At 44.2% G+C, this 15,774-nt stretch overlaps 2 protein-coding genes across 4 annotated transcripts in view; one reads left to right on the plus strand and one right to left on the minus strand.

Moving 5' to 3' along the window:
- LOC119167552 (sedoheptulokinase) overlaps positions 1-15,774 on the minus strand; it is a 404,791-nt gene that overhangs the window by 132,381 nt on the left and 256,636 nt on the right. The window lies entirely within an intron of this gene.
- Positions 6,160-13,473, plus strand: LOC142802728 (uncharacterized). Of its 2 annotated transcripts, XM_075887757.1 has the most exons (6): positions 6,160-6,408; positions 11,033-11,077; positions 11,798-11,836; positions 12,074-12,148; positions 12,234-12,271; positions 13,365-13,473. In XM_075887757.1, exons 1-6 carry the CDS (start codon positions 6,216-6,218, stop codon positions 13,446-13,448), a joined length of 474 nt encoding a protein of 157 aa, XP_075743872.1. In that variant the 5' UTR covers positions 6,160-6,215; the 3' UTR covers positions 13,449-13,473. The 2 variants fall into 2 exon arrangements, with proteins under 2 accessions (XP_075743872.1, XP_075743871.1); XM_075887756.1 differs by lacking the exon at positions 13,365-13,473 and having other exon boundaries at positions 12,234-12,382.

The following is a 15,774-nucleotide window of genomic DNA, read 5'->3' on the forward strand; positions in this document are numbered from 1 at the left end:
CTTCCGACGACGACGACGACGCGACGGAGCTTTCCGAACACAACGCCAACCAGGCAAAGCCCTGACGGCGAAAGCTCACTTACCGAAGGTGGCCTGACGACGCAACATGGAAGCAGCGGAACAAGCCGACGCAGCCGTGACCCGACGCCACGCCCTAACTGTAATGCGAGACGGCGAACTAGCGACCTCGACGTTCTTATCGACGGCCACAGTGTGAGCGCTCTTGTCGATACTGGAGCCGACTATTCTGTCATCAGTGGGTCGTTCGCCGCGAAGTTAAAGAAAGTTGGGACAGCTTGGAAAGACCCTGAAATCCGCACAGCTGGAGGTCTTCCCGTAACGCCTGCAGGAATCTGCACAGCGAGAGTCACCATTAACGGCCGTATTTATCCTACAGACTTCGTAGTCCTACAGCGTTGCTCGAGAGATGTCATCCTCGGCATAAACTTCTTATGCCTCCATGGTGCTGTCATCAACCTAAAACAAAGTCGATAACGTTATCCACAGAAGAAGCACTACCGCCGCGCACGCCGTCAGGACACCATGCCTTGAATGTGCTGGAAGAACAAGTCACCATTCCGCCTCGCTCAAGCGTCATTATTTCAGTCGGCGCTCCTAAACCACCTGACTTGGAAGGCGTCGTTGAAGGCAGTCAGCATCTGTTGGTCACCCGAAATATTTGCGTCGCAAGAGAAATTGCAGAGCTGCGGGGAGGCAAAGCAACGGTTATGCTCACGAACTTCAGCAATGAGTACAAACATGTGAACAAAAGAACAACGGTCGCATACATCGAAGAAATTGTCGAAGCCACCAGTGCTTTCGCCTTCGCCGATTCTGCGGAACCTTCTCAGAGGAACCAAGCCCCTCCCATAGCTTTCGACGTCAATCCCAGACTTCCGAACGATAAGCAAGAACAGCTCAAGGCCCTGCTCCTGCAATACGAAGATTGCTTTTCGTCGTCATCGACAATTCGGCAGACCCCAATCACGAAACCTCGCATCATAACCGAAGAAAATGCCAGACCACTCCGTCAGAGTCCGTACAGGGTTTCGACGCAAGAACGTGAGGCCATGAAGAGACAAGTTGATGAAATGCTGCGGGATGACATTATCCAGCCGTCCAAGAGCCCATGGGCATCCCCCGTGGTGTTAGTAAAGAAAAAGGATGGGACCCTACGTTTCTGCGTCGATTATCACCGCCTGAAAAAAATCTCAAGAAAGGACGTGTATCCTCTCCCACGAATAGACGACGCACCTGATCGGCTCCATAACGCCAAGTACTTTTCGTCAATGGACCTCAAGTTTGGCTATTGGCAAATCGAAGTGGACAAATGGACCGAAAGAAGACGGCGTTTATAACACCGGACGGCCTCTTTGAGTTTAAGGTGATGCCCTTCGGCCTTTGCTCAGCGCCTGCAACTTTTCAACGCGTTATGGATACAGTACTGGCAGGATTGAAGTAGCAGACTTGCCTTGTGTACTTGGACGACGTCGTCGTGTTTTCCTCGAGTTTCGACGAGCATCTTCGGCGCCTTCAAGCTGTACTTCAAGCCATCAAGATGTCCGGACTCACACTGAAGCCAGAAAAGTGCAGATTTGCGTATGAGGAGCTCTTGTTTCTGGGGCACGTTATCAGCAAGTCTGGAGTTCGTCCCGATCCACAGAAAACAGCCGCCATCGCCGACTTCCCGCCGCCCACTGACAAGAAGGCCGTGCGCCAATTTCTGGGCCTGTGCGCCTATTATAGGCGGTTCGTGAAAAACTTCGCCCGTATCGCCGATACTCTCACTAGCCTTACTAAGGCCGACGTGGAATTCAAGTGAGAAACGCCACAGGAACACGTTTTCCAGGAGCTTAAACATCGCCTCCAGACGCCTCCGTTACTTGCCCATTTCGACGAATTCGCCGAGACAGAAATACATACTGACGCAAGCAGCGTAGGTCTTGGCGCCGTTCTTGTGCAGAGGGCTGACGGACTTGAAAGGGTTATTAGTTACGCCAGCCGATCGCTATCCAAAGCAGAAGCAAATTATTCCACAACAGAAAAGGAGTGCCTCGCCATCATCTGGGCTACGTCGAAATTTCGCCCCTACCTCTACGGCAGGCCCTTCAAAGTTGTGAGCGACCACCACGCCTTGTGTTGGCTAGCCACCTTGAAGGACCCTTCAGGTCGCCTCGCACGATGGAGCCTGAGACTTCAAGAATATGACATTACTGTCATTTACAAGTCCGGCAAAAAACACTCCGACGTCGACTGTCTCTCTCGTGCGCCTGTCGACCAACCGCTACCTGACGACCCGGATGACGACTACTTCTTGGGAACGATAACTACCGACGACTTCGCTGAACGACAGCGGGCCGACCCGGAACTTAAGGCCCTAATAGAGTACCTCGAAGGCAGGACTGCCGAAGTCCCGAAGGTATTCAAGCGCGCACTTGCGTCGTTCTTTCTACGAAACAGTCTTCTACAAAAGAAAAAATTTTCACCGCTTCGAGCTAAGTACCTCCTTGTGGTGCCTTCAGCTCTGCGACCAGAACTCCTGCCGGCCCTGCACAACGATCCGACGGCAGGGCACCTCGGTGTTTCTCGCACGCTCGCGAGGATACAAAAAAGGTACTACTGGCCACGTCTTACCACCGACGTCTCTCGTTATGTGAGGACATGCCGGGACTGTCAGCGACGCAAGACACCGCCGACAAGGCCAGCGGGACTTCTGCAGCCAATTGATCCACCTTGCCGACCTTTCCAGCAGATTGGTAGGGACCTACTAGGACCGTTCCCGACGTCAGCTTTCGGAAACAAGTGGATCGTGGTAGCTACCGACTACCTCACCCGCTACGCCGAGACAAGAGCCCTGCCAAAAGGCAGTGCATCCGAGGTAACTAAGTTCTTCGTCGAAAATATCGTTCTACGTCACGGTGCCCCGGAGGTCCTTATCACCAACAGAGGAACGGCATTCACTGCCGACTTAACTCAAGCGATCTTGGCATACAGCCAAACAAACCACCGCCGGACGACAGCGTACCACCCACAGACCAACGGCCTCACCGAGCGGCTTAACAAAACGATCGCCGACATGCTGTCAATGTACGTCGAAGTCAAACACAAGACGTGCGACGCCATTCTTCCGTATGTGACTTTCGCATACAACACGGCGGTGCAGGAGACGACGCAGATATCTCCATAGAAATTGGTCTACGGAAGGAGCCCGGCAACGACGCTCGATGCCATGTTACGCAACGTCACCGACGAAGAAAACCTCGATGTGAGCGAGTACCTTCAACGCGCCGAAGAAGCCCGACAACTTGCGCGTCTCCGTATCAAGAATCAACAGACCACAGACAGCCACCGTTACAACCTTCAACGACGCTTCGTGGAATACCAGCCCGGTGAACGTGTTTGGGTGTGGACGCCGATACGCCGACGTGGACTAAGTGAAAAGCTTCTGCGACGCTACTACGGACCGTACAGGGTGGTTAGACGTCTTGGCCCACTTGATTACGAGGTTGTCCCCGACGGCATCACGAACTCTCAACGACGCCGATCGCGAACTGTTATATTCTCAACTCTCAACGACGCCGATCGCGAACCTTTTACTGTTATATTTGGTGCAACAGTCTCTACAAGATACTTGACCGTTTCTGTTTGGCATAATAAGAAAAAAATAAAAATGCACGAATTTAGAAGTTTGTAAATACTGATTAACAGTTAAACTTGATTTTTGATATTTTCCCACTCGTTTTTAGTGGAATTTCTGAGAATTCACTTCCACAACACATTTCCAAAAACTGACAATGAGCCAGAATATTGAAATACAGAAACAATACTACATAAAATATAATTTTGCCTCTGATATATGAAATGGCAAAGCTAGATACACTGAATATAGGTGTTTACATAAAATTAGGTTAAAAAGAAAGAAAAGCTGCCTAAAAACGTCTAATGAGAAATTTGACAATGCTCTGCAGTTAGTATCTTTACTAACCATCCACAGCTGCCCCAGGATGCAAGCACCATCCACAGCCGTAATACCCGTTAAACTGGGTTAAGTGCTGCATGGATGCCCGGGCTGGTGTGTCGGCGCAGCAGCTGAAGCAGTACACCTGTGTGAACAAGGACAACGCATATTTCTGTATAATAATACAAGTGGCAGCTGTTAGCCAATGCTACTCTCTGCAACAAACGGAAAATGGATAGAGGGCTTACTTTTTTTTGTTAGACACAAATGAATTAATGCAGTGGATAATGAGGCCACAAAAGGATAAGGAATGTTAGTTTTTAATTGAAAACATTGCATTTTCAAGATGAACTTTCTGTGATTCAGCATATAGGCACACACTCCTAGAAAGTTGTAAAAGCTACAGCTAATTCAATACAGTAAGTATCGTTTAGACATTTAGGGCTTGACAGTATTTGGATATAAAGCTGCAATGGAAAACAAAACGACACACAAAAAAGCTGGACAAGTGTGCCGTCCTCCATTGTGTTGTCTCCAAGTGCTCTGAATCCCATGATTAGTGAAAGAAACTAGTTGGCACACCAATGTACCCTGTCAGAAGTTAGTGCACTCCAGCTCACTGCAGCATTTACAAACTAAAATGTCCTGATACTGTGTTGTTCAAGCAGCTTTAAAACATAAAAAAGTTACCTCGGAATGCACAGTTTCGTTACCTGCTTTCCATGTGATGGCGTTGGTGGACAAACCATCCATTTGTTCTACAAATGTGTTCAATAGAAGACTCATGTCGGGATGTTTCTGGCCATATTTCGGGATGTTTCTGGTCATGTCGGGATGTTTCTGGCAGACAGGAGCACATTTGTCTGCCTAATGTGCACTGGGAGTTCATTCACCATCACTTGAATGGGCCACACAGAAAACTTTGAAGATTTGAATACGGGGCTTCCATCACTATTAAGAGTGAGGGTGATGTCATTTTTTGACGTCAGTTTGTGCCTAAGGGCTCTACATAGGGTGCCATCTGTTATATCTGTCATTTCATCCTTGTCATCAGACAGACTCCTGTGTATAGAGTCGAGTCTTTCATGGAGTAGAGTGCTGGCATCTTTTTCTGCAAGTAGAGAAGACAGCGACTGCACGATAGGTAGCGTTATGAAAAAGTGGCCATCTTGTAACATCTTTGGGACGCTTTGATGTTGGCCACACACGGTGCACGTTACCCGCACTGCATTTCGTTCGGCAAGGTCGCCACTTGTTTCGGCAAGGAGCGTCATACAGTTTCCCCAGTAGAAGTGGAAATGGGCGGCTTTTATTTCTGCTCCAACACTCTGCTTGAACTTATATTTTGTAGCAGGTATATCGTGCCGTGCAAGTACGTGCATAATCAACTTTTGGAGGGCTTCCACTCCCTCCCAAGGAATGCCAAATTTTAGAACAAAATTCACTGTTAGTGCAAGCAAATCGTCATTAGAAAAGCTACCGAAATCTTCCTGCAGATCTTCTGTCATTTCTGCGTCTACAAATGGATGCGGCACCGCGTCAGTTGGGGCCACTTCATGAGCCGATTCGGACTCCGAGTGGCCTTCGGCATTCTGTGCTGGCTGTGTCTGTGCTGGCTTCTGCGTGTCTCTTAGTGCAGCCGGAGCAGCCGAATGGCTTAACCCGGCAACGGCCCTGATGTTCTGCAGCAGTCCATGTGATTGCTTCACGTGCTGCCGAGCTGATCTTTCAAGATAAGTTTTCGTGGAATATGGGATGGTGGAGGCGCTGCCTGGGTTTAGGTAATCCTTTCTACGATGCATACTCTCCCCTGTGCAAACATATGCACATCTCGCACAGGCACTTACTCTGCAAACACACTGAAATGCGTCAACGCGCCGTGTTTCACACGCACACTAGACGTAAACACACGAACGTTTTGGATTGAATTGTACGAAGTTGGATTGGTTGGATCCGGTTAGATATCATATGCGCACTGCAACAGGAATACATTAAAGTTTAATTATAACAGATTCATTACTGCTGCATTGTTTAAATATAATGAATTGCAGTGACACCTATATAATTTTATTTGATGCGATTATTTGCTTATCATTTATTTTACAATGCAGTCAGTTGTTGGTCTTGCCCAGTCTGGCCACCAGAGCACGTTGTTGTAGCAACGCATGCTTGACGCAAGTGCTACAGATTCCGCGTGGGCATTGTGCATTTGGTGTTCGCGGCGCACGTTGTAGGATTTAAGAAGACCTTGACCAATATGTTTGCGGTTGTACGTTTCATCGACGACCATGACAAGAGGTTACACGTGATTCATGTAGATGACATTGACAGTTTTGAGCCTCGAGACACGAGTGACTACAACAACCTGTCAGTGTATAACGCCTACTGGCAGGACCCTGTCGACGACAGCAACAATGGGCTCTACAAAACGCAAGTTTTGATGCTAGCAGGTATGTATCAATGGTGTGTAAAATGTTATATTAGCGATTTCATATTCGTAATTTCTTACAGAGAGCGAAAGCGACGCCCGCGACAAAATGCAGGCTAAGAGGGTGGTGATCCCCAAATTGCCTGTACAAGGAACGTCAAATGATGATCATGACGATCAAGTATCCCATGCAAAAATAAAAAGGGCCGAAAAAAAGGTTCTTTCTTTGCTGCCAACTTTATGAAACGTAGCCCTTAGAACTTGCTCGCATCGAATGCGTGAAGAAATAACCACGTTACGCGCAAAGCTTGATGAGGCAGAAGATCGATCGAGGCGAGATAACTTGCTGTTTTTCGGAATTAAAGACAGTCCTAAAGAAAGCTGGCAGGAATCTGAAGGCCAGATTATCTCGTTTTCTTCTGAGATACTGCAGCTGCGAATTCCTGCAACCGACATTTCGCGTGCGCATCGGATAGGCCGGTATTCAGTTGACAAAAACCGTCCCATTGTAGTTAAATTTTCTTCTTTCAAAACTAAAGAACTGATTCATGCAAAAAGATCCTTGCTAACTAACACAGATTTTAACATAAGAGAAGATTTCTCTCTTTCTACGCGCATTGCACGTAAAAAGCTGCTTGACTTCGGCAAAGGCTTGAAAACTTCGTACAAACTGCGCCACAACAAGCTTATTGCAGACGGGAAACACTACCGGTACTGTGCAGATGCAAATTCTGTTCTTGAAGTTAGTGCAGTTGTTTCCTCTCTTCCTGCGGTTGCCTCTCCGGATGTTCCGTCTGGCTCTACATCACCGCGGTCGACGCGTTCGGGACGTGTGTATAGTCAGCCCAACGGTAGCTAGGATAGTGTGAGGGGTAGTGGCCGTACGCGCAATGTTTCTGTTCTGTATACCAACATCCGTAGCCTATATCAAAAGAACGATAGACTTAACGCATTATTCAATGATTCTGAAGCCGATATCGTCGTACTGACGGAGACTTGGCTCACGAGCAAAATATCGGTGGATGAGTTATTTCAGTGTGACAAAAATTTTGTGGTATATCGACGTGATCGCAGTGACAGGACAGGTGGTGGTGTACTAATCGCAATCAGTGACCAGCTAAAATCTTTTGCTGTCTCTGTAACTACAGACCTTGAAATTATCTGGTGCTGCTTAACGTTCAATTATAAGAAAATTATTCTTGGCGCCACTTATCGGTCTCCATCCTTTGCTACCGGTTTTTGTGAAGGTCTTCATGATAGTTTGAATCAAATTGTGGTACAATATCCAGGAGTAGAAATTGTTTTGGTTGGTGACTTTAATTATCCCAATATTCAATGGCTGCACTCCACTCCTTTATTCGAACCTGCATCTGCTGATGCATCATCGTTTCTCGACGTTTGCTCTCTTTTTAACTTATCCCAGCTTGTCGATCAGCCAACCCGTGTAACACCGAAATCATCGTCTTTGCTTGATCTCGTCCTGTCATCTGCCCCAGATATTATTTCGTCAATAACACACATCCCCGGCTTGAGTGACCAAGACGTATTGCAGTTCGCTCTTTCCCTTCCTGCTACAAGAAAACAGAAGCGCATAAAAAGCATTAGAGACTACAATAGAGCCAACTTCAAAGCTATTAATACGGGGCTTTGTATTTTTCTTGATAGCTTACTGCCACGTTATAGAGAACTTAGCGTTGATTACATATGGAATTCCTTCAAACAACAGGTCTATCAATTAATCAACAAACATATACCGTTGCGGCGCGTTTATAGTAACACTAATGCTCCCTGGTTTACCCGTTATTTGAAACGATTGTCTAACAAGAAAGCCAGGCTCTATCGTACTGCCAAGAAATCTACTGGGCCGCAACGCTGGTCAGCCTACAAATTAGCAGCCGCATCTTACACCAAGGCCCTTCTAACGGCAAAACTTACCTTTTTTCAGTCAACTCTACCGTTATTGTTAAAGACAAATCCTAAACGTTTCTGGAGCATAATGAAGCCTAAAACAACACCACAATAAGCCTGGTTGATAATCGCGGTGTACCAGTTTCTAGCCATCTGTGCGCATCGCTGTTAAATAATAGCTTCGCCAGGTCTTTCTGTAACACGGTTGTAGATAATTTTCCAGATCTTCAGTGCGTAAATTTTTTCCCAATGGACCCTATAGTTTTCGATCCAACTGGAATTTCTGGCGTCATCAGCAGCCTGAAACTGTCTTCTTCATGTGGCCCTGACGGTATTAATTCAAAATTTCTGAAGAATACTAAAGAGTATATGTCGATTATATTATATTGCCTTTACACTAAATGTTTCGATGATGGTTATTTGCCTAAAGATTGGAAAACAGGCCGGTTGGTACCCCTTCACAAATCGGGCGACGCACATAACCCCTCGAATTACCGACCCATCTCACTTACTTCAGTTCCATGCAAAATTCTTGAGCACATAATTTTTTCCTATCTTGTTAAGCATTTAGAATCAAATAAGTTCTTCCATTACTCGCAGCACGGTTTCCGGAAATTATTTTCGTGTGAAACACAAATAATCACGTTTACTAACGATCTGCATGTATATCTTGATTCAGGTTTTGTGACTGACTGTATATTTCTAGATTTTTCAAAAGCATTCGATAAAGTAAATCACCAGCTACTATTACATAAACTCAGCCATTTGAAAATTGATCCACAAGTACTACAGTTTATCCGAATCTTTCTTGCTAACCGCACGCAGTTTGTATCCATTAACGAAACTGACTCTCCCGAGGTGGCGGTACATTCAGGAGTACCTCAGGGTTCTGTGCTGGGGCCTTTACTGTTTCTAATATACATTAACGACCTGCCTTCTAACATTTGTTCTCCAGTTTGTCTTTTTGCTGATGACTGTGTGCTTTACCGTAAAATTACTAACGATACTGATATTGCCTGTCTACAATCCGACCTTAACAACATTATTTCCTGGTGTAACCTCTGGCACATGGATCTTAACGTTTCTAAATGTAAATCAATGAGAATTTCGCGTAACAAACTACCTAGCCCTGATTACTTTCTTAAAGATACCTTACTAGAGCCAGTTGAATCTTACAAATATCTCGGTGTGCACATAACCAATAACCTATCCTGGGCGCGCCAAATTGAATATGTAACATCTAATGCAAACCGCATGCCAGGCTACTTGAAAAGAAATTTCTCGCTGTCCCCGTCTTCCTTAAATAGCAGCTATATATAACCTACGTGCGCCCTAGGCTTGAATATGCTTCCTCAGTTTGGGACCCTGGCTATGTAACACTATCTAATAAAATTGAAGCTGTGCAAAACCGCTCCACGAGGTTCATACTTTCTAACTATCACCGCACTTCCAGTGTTACTAACATGAAATCCAGCCTTGACCTTGCTCCTCTTGCTACTCGCCGGAAACTTGCTCGCCTTTGTGTGCTGCATAAAGCGTATCACCATAACCCCATACTTAAATCACGTTGGCTCAATCCTCCTTTTTTCCTATCTGAACGCCTCGACCATCATTACAAGGTTCATATTCCGCGCCAAAACACCGTAACATACTCCCATTCTTTTTTACCAAAAACATGCCATGATTGGAACAACCTGCCTGCGTCACTAGTCACGATTACTAATCATGAACGCTTTCGGGCGGCACTAGAAAATTTTATGCATTGATGTGCTCAACGCATTTTCTTTTTCCCTGGCTTTGTTTGCTGCTGTTCGGTTACCGTTCATTTGTGTATCGCAAATACGTTGTGCCATGTTGTAATTTTTTTTTCAATTTTTTTTCTATTTTTTTCCTTTTTTTTCGCGGTGCTGCCTTGTTTGATTTTGATTTTTGATTCCTTGTTTGATTTGTCGCGGTGCTTCCTGTTGTCGCGGTGCTTCATTTACACGTTGTTCTCGAGTGTTGTACGCATGTACTGAATGTGATTTGTTTTTCACGTTTCAATTGTATTTTTTTCTTCTAAACCCACTCCCCTCTATAATGCTGTATGCCCTGAGGGTACAATAAATAAATAAATAAATAAATAAAATCGAATCAATACTCATTCTATGTGATTTCTTGCTCTTAGAGACAGAAAAAAGACCTAGATAATGCGAAAAAAAACATGTACGAGAAAATTCTCAAAAGAAATCTCAACGATGCGCACCAAAAAGTGCAGTCTGGGCAGAGACCTAGAGCTCAGGTAAATGTGTCATTGTCTTGTACAGTGCAATGGACTGTAAAAGGATTGTTACTGAAAGCAAATCCTTCACATACTTCCTTGAACATATCATGAATCAGGAAAAGGACAAGGAGTTCGTCTGACAGTGGGTCATCAGATAGTGATGACTTGTGCTCCAAGTCAGAACTTCTTGACATTAAAAAGAAGAAAGAAGTGGGGAAGGCAAGAACAAAGGTGATGGCAGAGAAAGAGGTCAAAAAAGACCGAGACATGTGGAGACAGCGTGCTGGAGAGCTGCAGAAGGACAACTAATTTCTGAAGCAGCAGGTTGCTAGTCTGCAAAGATGCCTTGAGAGCAAAATTTTTAAGCATAAGATTGCTTTTTGGTCGGCAATAGGTAATTACTTTGTCCAAGCTGCATGCACAGTGATTTAACATGACAGCTCATGTGTTTATGTAAATCTTTATGTACACGCAGTTGCAGTCCAACAAGACCGGCCAGCATCTCAAAGCATGTTGCCAGGTTAGTTTCCAATGAGAACTGCATGCAATGATGCTCTCAGTTACATATCGTGTCACGAGAACAATGTTATAACAGACTTTCTTCTGCTTTATGAAGTCAGCTTTTCATTCATTCATTTATTTGACTAAGAAACTTGCTCAACAGTATGCGCAGAGCAAATGTAAGAAATTTGGCTGCACTTGGTCGACTAGCTGAACCAGTTCAAGAAATGCTGCACTTTCAAATTTGTTTTACAAAAGTGCACCCACTGAACACCGCCTGAATTAACTCCCAAGTGCAAGCTCAACTCTATTGCATCAAGATCGCAGCTTTTTTTGGTAGGTAATACAGAAAATACTAGTGCTGTTCTATTGAAATGATGTCAGTTCTTCGAAAGTGGAGGTGGGTAGCTGATAGTACAGAACTGTAATACAGAGTAGTGAAGCCATGAAGCTACGAAGTGGAAAAAATTTTTGTCTTAGTCTGGTTTATCACATTATTTCATAAGATTTTCACTTTGAAAGTTTAAAGTTAACCCGAGTAACAGGTCTGCACCTCACTGTAACTTTAGGAAGCAGCCAGTGCTATATGGTGTTCTGTAATTAGCACTGTACACTTGAACTTTATTAGGCTGTACAACAAGAATGGGCTGTGCAACACGAGCCTCCAAATTTAACAGGCTTGAGTTTTTGACATCTCGATATATTGCAAACTGTTCCACCTGAATCATATTTATTACAGCACTTCCTATGTCGGAGGACACAGAAAGCTTGGTCGAAGGTAAGTACTTCGCTTCTTTTATGATATAATTGCCCGTATTATAAAACTGAAGGGACAGTTACTGTAAGCACATCTTTGTTAACTTTAGAACTATTGAATATGAACAAAACTGCCTGCAGTGAACATGTTCCTTGTAAGTAACAGTTCTGTTTTCATTATAGACAGTACGGTTCATGTCATTTAAAGTAATGCAGGCACGAAGATCACTCATTCTTAATATTCCTGATTGTTGTGCAGCACCATGCCTATCTGCTGCTCAACCACAGAAAGAAACTATGGGAGAAGAGAGACCTAGAAACATTACACATTTAGGTAAGTAGCAGGCTCAAATATGACCTCAAACATTCTGAATTTAACTTTATTTTGTTCTATGATGAAAACATTATCTCTCTTGCAGGTCAAATCGGAAATTTCATTTATATGGGAGATGGTTCAGTAAGTAATCAGACAAAAAGTACAATGTCACTGTTTATTCAGCTGCTTTTAATGCTTAACCTTTCTTTCTGCTGCTACATAGCTACTCTATATCTTAGGTGGTGTAGCTAACTACAGAAGCTTTCCTATAGGGGGTATGCACTGAGCCTTGATCCGCAAGAGGGCAACACCATCACCGCGCCATTTTGAAGGTCCATTCGTACACGCAGTCCTGCTGTCCACGTTTCGACGTGCAGAAAGTGTTCCGGAGGTCTCTAAGCATACAAATTGTTGTGCGGATTTCGAACACAGTGCGTGCGGCGAGCGCGCGAATCATCAAAATGTTGAACTCGACGCTAGTGATTCTTACGGATAGCATCAAGTGCATACCCTCTATAGCCTGTTGTTGCTTGCACTATAATGTTTACCATTGTATTTTTTGCATTTTTCAACCACAAGGGATTTTTCTAGCATACTCAAGTCTGCAGTTTTAATCTTTGTACCTTTCAAGGAAACTATAGGCACCAGTGTGACCAGCACACAGTTTTCATCCTTTATTGTCTCACAATAGCAAGAGTACAGTTCTGATCACACCTGCCTTGAGCACCTGAGCAGTGCTGTGGGGAGAAAATATGGTGAAATTCTAAAGCAGATACTCCACTTCACTGATAATGTGTGTTCTTGCGTGTCGTGTTCTTGTGCAGAGTGAATATACTGTATGAACTGAACAGGCACACGTGCATTGCCTCTAACAGAGCAACTACAATAACACTTCATTCGATTTGCAGCACATCACTCATGCACTGTAGACAAGTGTGATGAACTGTACATAATATTCATGTGCTACATCCTAGTGTTGTGCCAGGTTCATTGGCTAAACCATTTTAGTTTAGATGTACGCTTACAACAAGTAACATACATCATTTTGTTTCAATATTGCTTACAGTACAGTTATTTCCTGCTCTTAGGCTCCTAGATTCATAGCCATAAATGCATTTTAAAGACAGCTGTGACTGCATGCTGCGTATTGCTTATGTATTGAGCTTGTTGCTGCCTTTTCTTGTAACCTCTAGGCAGCTGAAATTAATGTTGCTCTATTATTTTTTCTTCACAGTCCCATTTGATGAACGGCATCATAATAAGTGGCACGTGCGCAAAAAAAAAATATTTGGAAACAAAAAACCAAGCTTGGTTGTAAAAGACACTGCACACGCCATATGGGGAAGCGATGTGCTTACTTCTCGGAGTGTCACCGGAACAGTTTGCTCTAAGAAGAGAGCGTTGGGCGAGCTGCCGAAGCAACCCCTGACCCCTGAAAAACTTCTTGTGGTATCAGGTACAACTAGCACAAATAGCTTTCCGCAGCACAATTGCCTATACCATTGCATGCAATAAGTCATCTTTAAAAAGCCTGGCAGCATGAATGAAAATGAGATAGCAAAATTTATGCTACTTTTTTAGCAGGTCATCAAACTAGAGTTAGACTTATCGTGTGAAAACAGATGACCTTGCACTTATGCTGGAATTATGAAAATACGCATATCTGAATTTGACTAAATTTGAATGGGGTGCATTTTAGGCTGCTGGGCTTGACTGAGATATTCTATTGTATATAAGACTGCAGTGCACCAGATTGTATTGCCATTAGTTGCATTGGCTCTATGGCTGCTACCAAACAGGGTTTTCCACAGTTGGTGAAACAGACAAGTCATGCGCATTCCTCTCCGGTATGAGAACATTAGTGCTCAAAACCGAGCTCTAGCTGTATCGTGTAGCAAATGTCGTTTCCACAATCACTGCTTTCTGTTTTCTGATGCTGAAAATCAACCTTACAGAAATACTCAAGCAGTGGGGCCGAGAAAAAGAAATCGACACTGCGGGAGCGGAAAAAAATCTGACGAGGATCCTGGCGGAAAAAATACAGGATCTCTTGAAGGCAAAGCTGCGCAAGCAGCTATTTGATGAATGCAAAAGTGCCGAATAATATTGAAATGCAGCTGCAACAAATTTTTTGCTGCGAAGCAAAATAAATGTTGAAAGATATGACTGTTTTTTAATGCCCATGTGGATGCTGTTAGCACAGCACAGGGACACCAAGTGCATGAGTTACACATTAGGCACTGGCTTAATTACTTATAATCATATGGAACAACCAGGATAGCCAAGTTACATGCTTTTCCAACTCTAAATTTGCTATGAAGTGAGCAGAAACATGCATGCACTTAACTTTGTGTGGGTGCCACCTTGTTGGTAGGAGATGTTCTCCATCTCAGTGAGCAAAATGTCTGCCTGTATATGTATGCAACTGTCAGCTGGAAGCAGCAGCTGCGGGTTTCAGCTACTGGTTCCATCAACTGCAGGTTCCATCAGCTGTTGGTTCCATCAGCTGTTAGTTCCATAAGCTGCTGGGAATGTGCTAATAAACCATCACTGCGGGAACCATCAGAGAACCAGCAGGAAATTTTCACCTGGGTAAGAAACAGAAGTTAGACTGCATTACAACACAACAGCCAATGTTCATAACGTTGAGGCTGTCTAACATAGCCAGCACACCATACCGGGTATAGGAGCAAATGGGCAGTCACACAAAGCACTTGTAGATTATGAGTGTGCTTGTTGCTGACATCTATTATTCCAAACAAAGAAAACCTTTCAAAACTGCACTTCATCAGGGGAAATAATCATATGAAACAAACAAAACGGGCTGCTACAGGTTCCACCACGCTCACCATTATTGCTGATACCAGTGTCTTGCTGGATGGATATGCTGCGTCCTGCACAGAATGCCAAAGGAGGGCTCTATGACTTGGCTTGCATGTGTGCTGGCTGCAACACACTGCTGCTGAAGTAGGCTAGCCACAGACAGAGAGATGAGGAACCATGGCTTTGAAACACACTGAACGTCACCTTTAGAGATCAACAATGTATACTTAGGTCAGGTACAATTTGTAGGAAAATATATCACTATGCAGTCATGGTGAACACGTTCGGCTGAAATACAACAAGCCACAGCACTGAGAGAGAAAAAGTTACATGAAGTAAAAGATGCAGTTACTGGCCCTATGTCGTCTGAGGCTTGTTCAATAGGGCTTTCTCCTTGCAAGTTGTGAACAGCCAGGTGATTTTCACCCACTTGCTATTTCCTTCCAGAGCACTTGATCCACAGAGGGTGTCACAAGCTCGAGAGCTCAGTAAAGAATCAAAGTATTTGTGCTCGTTTAAAAGCACAAGCTTTTGAGTCTCAGATGATTGGAGTTTTATTCATAAGCTGCAGGCTTTCAACTTTCAACATTCTCAATTATCTTGCAATTTAGTTCTATAAATGTTGAATAAGAATTATGTGTGAGAATAATACAGGTACGTACTGCAAGCAACATGCTTGTGTTTTCAATTTGTGCACAGTAAGTGGTATTCGCTTAATCATACTTATTAAAGAAAAACTAACCTTGCAGCCAGCCGTTAATCAGTTTTGTGCCCTCAAAGCTCTCAAGCAGATCGCAGTCCTTCCAGATGAGGCTGCCATG

The sequence above is a fragment of the Rhipicephalus microplus genome, chromosome 3 (assembly GCF_043290135.1).
Source record: "Rhipicephalus microplus isolate Deutch F79 chromosome 3, USDA_Rmic, whole genome shotgun sequence".
Taxonomy (NCBI): domain Eukaryota; kingdom Metazoa; phylum Arthropoda; class Arachnida; order Ixodida; family Ixodidae; genus Rhipicephalus; species Rhipicephalus microplus.